This window comes from Gavialis gangeticus, unplaced genomic scaffold (genome assembly GCF_001723915.1).
Source record: "Gavialis gangeticus isolate Ggan-Ray unplaced genomic scaffold, GavGan_comp1, whole genome shotgun sequence".
In the NCBI taxonomy this organism is placed as follows: Eukaryota; Metazoa; Chordata; order Crocodylia; family Gavialidae; genus Gavialis; species Gavialis gangeticus.
Genome location: NW_017729012.1, coordinates 8,479,350 through 8,486,595, shown reverse-complemented (window position 1 = coordinate 8,486,595; position 7,246 = coordinate 8,479,350). Strand labels below are relative to the sequence as shown.

General features: G+C 46.8%; 1 protein-coding gene and 1 long non-coding RNA gene across 2 annotated transcripts in view; one reads left to right on the top strand and one right to left on the bottom strand.

Annotated features, from left to right (window-relative positions):
- Positions 1–7,122, bottom strand: part of LOC109293310 — a 13,989-nt gene extending 6,867 nt beyond the window's left edge. Inside the window, exons 1-3 of the long non-coding RNA XR_002096295.1 lie at positions 6,649–7,122; positions 6,003–6,368; positions 5,741–5,899 (exon numbers count right to left, since the gene is read on the bottom strand). This is a non-coding gene — a long non-coding RNA (uncharacterized LOC109293310). The remainder of the gene's footprint in view (positions 1–5,740; positions 5,900–6,002; positions 6,369–6,648) is intronic.
- LOC109293309 (pinopsin-like) lies at positions 236–4,172 on the top strand. The gene is given in 4 exon segments (XM_019511160.1): positions 236–610; positions 1,772–1,954; positions 2,742–2,887; positions 3,565–4,172. Coding segments are annotated over 4 exon segments (930 nt in total). The 5' UTR covers positions 236–261; the 3' UTR covers positions 3,817–4,172.
- Positions 7,123–7,246: the final 124 nt, after the last annotated feature.

Sequence of the window (7,246 nt, the reverse complement as noted above, 5' to 3'; positions counted from 1 at the left end):
AGAATAAAAAGCTATTCAAATAATTGGTTTGGCTTTTGCTCATCAGAGTGCAAGTAACGCTCTATCCTCTTCTGAGTAAAAGCTGATTAAAAAAAATTGCAAAAACCCACTTCTAGATTGAAAAAGAGCTTAGAGATGTTTAAATACAAAGATCCACTGGGGGGGGGAGCTTAAGCCCCTCTGCATTATAAAGAGGGTTCACTGTCTTTTCAGCTCAGCTTGTGTTGTTGTGGGTGTCTGGTTTCCATCCCTGGGCAGGGCATGTACGCCTTTAACACCTCCGGGGCTGCCAAGCTAAATGGTACCCCAGGCCCCTTTGATGGTCCCCAGTGGCCCCACCTGGTGCCCAGAAGCATCTACATGTCAGTCGCTGTGTTTATGGGCATGGTGGTGATTTCTGCCTCCTTTGTGAATGGGCTAGTTATAATGGTTTCCGTAAGGTACAAGAAGCTCAGGACTCCTCTGAACTACATCCTAGTGAACCTGGCGGTGGCCAACCTCCTAGTGACACTGTTTGGAAGCACTGTCGGCTTCTCCAGCAACATCAATGGCTTCTTCATGCTTGGCAAAAAGTTTAGCGAGTTCGAAGGCTTCCTGGTCTCCTTAACAGGTAAGAATGTTTCCCTGAAGAGCTCAGCTGGCTGCTCTCAGACCACACTCTACCTTCTGCCATATGCCTCCTCTAACTCCACAGTCCATAGCCACAGGCTTTAAGACCCCACTCCATAGCTAGAACCATGGCACATCTATGGCCTGGGCTACCAAATGGCTCCTTGAGTCTTCCCAAGCCACAGAATAAAGCCAGGGCTTTTATTCACACTGTGAAATTATAAGTCCTCTCCTTACAGCAGAGGATAGCGAGAAGGGACATCTGAGAATGTTCCCAGCCTTGGGCTGCACTTGAACAGGAATGGCAGAGTCATTTATTACAACCCCATACATTGGTGTCTTGCTGTTTACAATTGCTAATAGTGGACACCTCCCAGCGGAGGTGCTGGAGGAGTCAGAAATCCAGGTTTTGGTGATAGTATCAGTACAAAAATGGCTAGACAAGCTCCCGCGTGTGGCAGCTGTGATCAGCAGAGAGGGTTTTTCAGGTCAGCAATGGTGTTGGTACAGGAGTGGGGAGCATCAAAACACAGGCGGTGGGGGCAGAAGGGCAGAGTGCTCAGCTGCCATTCCATTGTCTGGTTTTATGCCATTAAAAATATTTCTGTGACTGTAGGTAACAGTGCACAAAGCCTAATGACATTAGGCAATGCTCCAAGGAGAGGAAAATGCAATTTCGATCCTCTTCCTGCATTTTCTGAATCAATAATGTTCATACAATATCATGTACAGTACACTTAGGGTAGTTGCACTCCAATTAGAAACCTGAAAACTGCCCTATTAAATGGAAATTGTCCTGAGAACTATGTGGTAGCTATTTGGCCAAGTCTAAATTAATGCATGGAAAGTTTAATAAACCAGAAATACTTGGGGCTCATAGGAACAGTCACAGCACAAGCAGACTTAGACCGTGACATCACGGATGCTTTTCACCTTGGTGGTTTTGCCTATTTGCTTGAAATTTCTATTTACAACATCTGCAAAACAGCTGCCTGCAGAATGATTCACTCGATACAACTCTCATTAGGCAGACAGAGTAGCCCAGCTTAGGAAAGTCTGGTGTTTTAGGTCCAGCAGCTAGGGCAAGGAGTCTGCTTCCGCATTCAATAGTACAGCCATTCAAAATGCCACCCCCAAGATATGTCTCAGTGGTCTCTCACAGGTATCATGGGGCTCTGGTCCCTGGCAATCCTGGCCTTTGAAAGATATATCATGATTTGCAAACCCATTGGAGATTTCAGATTTCAGCAAAAACATGCACTGATGGGCTGTGCCTTCACTTGGATTTGGTCACTTCTCTGGACAGTCCCACCAATCCTTGGCTGGAGCAGCTACGTACCTGAAGGTATGGGAGATGCATCCTTAGCAGCATTCAAGCCTGCAGCTTCCTTGTGCTGGGATGTAAGATTTCAAGACTGTTTTTCCACGAGGCAGCATTAGGTCTTTGCTCATTAATGTCTCGCTCAGAGATCATGCTCTAGAAGTTTGCTGCTTCACAGTGAATATATTTTCTTGTGCGCAGGCTTAATAGCCAATTTGAGTTATGGAGCAGCAGAGCGCTCTCCTGAATGCAGTCACCGGGCACGTCTACACAACATGATTACTGCACAGTGGCCTAATAACACCGCGCAGGCACATGCTAGGCAGAAACTGTGCTAACACTCTACTGCACAGTGTTATTAGGTTAATCCTAAGTGTCAAAATAAAAAACATGCACCAATGCTACTGCGCAGTAGCACAAGTTACTGCACATTGAATTAGTACTTGGTTAACCCAGGACTAAATGCGGAGTAACTATGGCGCATTAATGAATGTGTAGACATGCCCATGATGTCTTCACTGGCCTCGTATCTTGGTTGAAACCCACAGCAAACCTAACCAAAACCTGTTCATTTAGAAATGTCATGTAACTTTATCAATATGCTTCCTCATAGTATAGATTAGGAATGATTCTGCCAGGCAGAATTCATAATGGATGATACCACCATCGTTGTTCTTGTGATCTGGCTGGACTCTGGAGCGCTCCTTATGTAAACTGGCCCAGGTCAGTAGGAACAGCACACGGTATTTGCTGTTCTTGACTCTGCTACGGCAGGATTATCCCAGCATTGCTTCAAAACGTGCTTTTCCAGGTCTGAGAACCTCCTGCGGTCCCAACTGGTAGGCTGGCAGCAGCAACAACAATAGCTACATCATGGCCTTGTTTGTTACCTGCTTTGTGCTGCCTCTCAGTATGATCTTCTTCTCCTACACCAATCTGCTGGTGATGCTACGAGCCGTAAGTAAAAAGAGATTTCAGCAGCGCCAGTCAGCTCACCCAGAGCAGCTCCAGTCTGAAATACCACACAAGCATGCAGAGAAGGCAGCACTCCTGAGACATCTCCAGTTAGATTCTCTCTCATGTCAAGCTACAACTGTTCTCCATCATGGAGTTTGGAACTAAATTCACTCCACAAGGCTGCATTTGAGTCTGTGATCATATGATGCAGGCTAATGCCTGATTTGCATAGGCTGGCTTCCACATTTGCACCCTCAGTGATTTGTGGCTGCAGCCTCATTCCTTTAAGGATGCGCAGGTTGGATCTGCAGCAGCTGCCAAGCGTGTTGACACCTCTCAGTGCCGTTGCCTGCTCCTGCAGTTCTTGTCATTCACAAAGCCACAGGACTATTTGTATCTCCATGGCAATTCAGTCCTGAACTTCTTGGCTGAGGCTCCCCACAAGGGTGTCCATGTTCATGGCACTTGGTGTGACAGGAGCATAGGGTGATCACACAGTGTCAGCCAGGCCCCTGACCAGAAAGGGAGGGCAAGGCAGCCAGCAAATGGTGTAGCTGCACACTCCTGGCTCATCCAGCAAGCTCTTCCCTCATTGCAGGCCACTTTCTCAGACTGCATTAAAATATCTGTGCTGCAGTGGCCTGCTGAATAGATTCTTTCCCTTACATTGCCTGTAGGTTGCAGCACAACAGAAAGGATCTACAACAACTCAGCAAACAGAGCGGAAGGTGACGCAGATGGTGACTGCTATGGTGCTGGCCTTTCTCACCAGCTGGCTGCCCTATGCCACCTTTGCTATGGTGGTTGCCACAAACAAAGACATCCCCATCCAGCCAGCTTTAGCATCGCTCCCTTCCTACTTCTCCAAAACAGCCACAGTTTACAATCCAGTCATCTATGTCTTCATGAACAAGCAGGTGAGACACTGAAGTTATCCATGGGATGGAAAACAAGCTTCCTTGAAGTAGAGGCTTATAGGAATACAATGGAATAGCACTCCTGGGGTTATCCAATATCAGGGGCCGGATCCCACTTAGCTTCCATTAAGAACTAGCAAGACCACAGAGAGAGAGAGATGGAGCCCGATTTTCTGCCGGGTTCTAAACACCTGCAAGTGCAATGCCGGGGAAGAAGCGGGAGAGGGGCAAGGGACTTAATTTTAGACCAAAGCCTGCTTGATTGAGCCTGTGAAATAGAGCCCAGCTGTACAACAAAGATGGCTAATGCCTGGAAAGAACAGGACTAGCCATTAACAAGATCAGTCTGCCCCAAAAACTATTTGCCTTCCCCAATGGGTAAAGTATTGTCTGTACAGGCCCCTGCCCTGGAAAGCTGAATGCCTAAATCACAGTGAAGATCTGTGCCACAAGTGACTGAGCAGGGTGTTTCTCTTGTAGAAGCACCAGCAGCCCAGACTGTAAAGTTCACCTGGTGCAGTAGTTTAGCACAAAGGACTCTCGCACCTAGGCTCTTCTCTGATGTGCTCACTTCTCTGATAACACGTGCTTTCCCCAATTAGTTCTGGAGCTGCCTGTTGAAAATGATGTGCTGCGGTTGCATCCCAGTAGGGGTGGAAGACAACCCTCCAGCTCTGCCAAGCCCTTGTGTTAGAGTCATTTCAGCCTCAGAGGGGTGTGGAAATAAGGTGACACCTTCGTAATCAGCCTACGTGCGCCAACTCCTGCATGGAAGTACAGCTGCAGGCTCCACACATCCAGTCCCAGTTGCATGTGATGCAGACATGAGGAGTGAAGTTGCTGGCTGGTTCTCGATAGCCTGTATCCAGGGCCCATGCATACACCAGATATTAGAAAGCAATTTCCTTTAAAGGCTTCCAGCAATATTCTCCGTTTCGTGTCCTACTTCTGAAAATGTAGACTGAAAAATGACACAAACTGTCTCCTCCAGGGGCAGGAAAGCAACTACAGAGAGGAAAATATCAGGGAGGGGAAAGTTTGATCTCCTAATGGAAGCAGCCCCCTCCTCTCCACCTCCTCACCCTGCTTTGTTGGGACCAGGAACTAACTGTACCAGTATTAGGTCTAGACTTAACTTACTCTGAATGCTTATTTCAGTGGCAAATAGCAGGCATTTGTTCTGGCTGTGTAGATGAACCAGTACTTAGGTTGCTCAAGGCTCTTGTGTAATTTTACAGCAGGCGGTAAAAGTGATGAAAAATTAAAGAGGTGAGTTCAACTACAGCCCAGGCTAATAAACATCCAAGCATTGAAACACAGGTGTCTCCTTGTCACAAGCAGTCTATTATCAGATCTGTGCTACTCCCTTTCAGGCAGCAAGGTCTGACCTGTGAGAAAAACTGAGGTTTCTTGTCTTGGGGAAAAAAGCCTATGCTCACAGAGATGAGCAGGATCAATACAGAAAAACAAGAATCCTCCAGACCAGCAGATTTATATTTTATTTATAGCCAAGGCAATAAGGAAAGGCTGTGCATGCAGTGATTCTCTAATAAAGGTGAAACAAAAGCTGCAAAGGGTCCTGTGGCACATAACAAAAAGATACACTAAAGTCTCTGGGGTCATAAAAGCAGAGGCATTATCAGGAAGTAGATGCAGAATGCCCCTAAGGAAAGTCTCCGGTGCCACTACAGCTACGCTGCTCCTGGAACCTAGACCAGCCTAAAATAGCCCAAGTGCAGCTACACGAGCTGCAGTCACACCTCTGATTTGCAGTGTTGACATTCTCCCAGTAAATCCCTTTGACTACAGGAGATTTTTAAATGCCAGATTGAAGATGCATGTAGATGCCTATGGGGCTCCCAAAGCACCTAGGCTCTAACTCCTATCATCTGGGAACCCCGTTAGTGCTTATCTGCATTTTTAAGCATCATGTTACCTTTGAAAATCCAGCCCACATGATTTAGTCACCATGGAAAACGAGATAGCGCTTCCTCCTCCCCACAGGCATGAACAGCATTCTCTGTATGCTGTGTTTTTCCCCATTTTGCCTGATCACAAAATGTTTCCACTGGCCTTCCCTTGGATGTCAGGATGCCTGTAAAGGAGCAGGGGGGAAGCACTATTTATAAGGTACTCACCTCAACACATGGCTTCTACCCGTTCCCACCTTCCACAATCTGCTGTCATTAAGCGACTACCGGGGGAATTGATGAGTGGCCCTGGAGGTGCAGATATTAAGAGTTGGGGGTTGTTTTCTTCCTTGCCCCTAAGCACAGAAGCGTATTTCCCTGGGGTGACATCTGATAATGAATGCTGACCATGCAGGAGGTAATCCATAAGGAATGCTTTTGAGGCATGCACAGCCAAGCAGCGATGAGCTGAGCGTGGCAGCATTTGAATACACAGAGCCTCGTTGGGGCCACTTCATGGACCACTTGCTTTTTCTTGCCTGGTTCCCTTATAGGTGACTCCAACTGCCCCAGGCCTCATTTCATTAAAGGTTTCTTGTAACACAATGAAGCACATCCCTGCCATGCCAAGCCTCCCTCTTCATGTAGGCAACACTGGAAAACAAATTGTACAGGTCAGGAGAACTGTATCTGTCACACCATGGGCTTGTTCTTTCAGGACTGACAAGGACATCACCCAGCAGTCGAGTGTCTTAAAAGCAGCCTCTATGAAGCAACAGTGAGGGGACTGCCTAAGTGTCAAAAACCTCCACCCAGGTCAAAGGAGAAAGGAGAATGAATCAAAGAAGTGGCATTTTCAGAAGGAAACACTTTTCCCCCCCCCCATCAGGGAAATCACCTGGCTGCTCTGATCACAGTAAGTGCAGGAACCTACCCTCTGGCCCACTCCGGTCTGGTACTTTGGACCACCGCAAGTGGAAGTTGCAGAGCTGCTGGTAAGTTGGAAAGCAAAGCCTGCCACGCTCCTTAAAATGCAGGAAATGAGAATTATTTCCTATTACACTGCTGGAACCAAACAGTTATTAGGGCTGTGAGCACTCTGGGGCGAGGACTGTCTGTCGGTATGCATTCAGTCTCAGCAGGGATCTGCAGATGCCACTGTAATAACAACGTCTTGTTTTAGGCAATAGCAGAGATAGGGAAGGAGTTAGCATTTCCCACTCCAGTCGGTTTACATGTGCACCTGGACTCCCTGTTGCTTGATAATAACTGATAAGAGAGCGCACAGCATTGACAAGCCCAGGCTGAACATGATTATGCAACAGGAGTAATCTAGAATCAATTAATTATGGTGTGATACAGCTTTCATTCTAAGCAGCTCCACCATCCCAAAATGCCACCAGCCACTTTCTCTCCCACGAATACATTTTCTCTGCTTTTATTTACAACTATTGAACTTTAATTAAAATGCATTATTGCTAATTGAGAAAGATTTAAAATTAGAGGATGGAAAAGGCAAAAGTTGTTAAGTC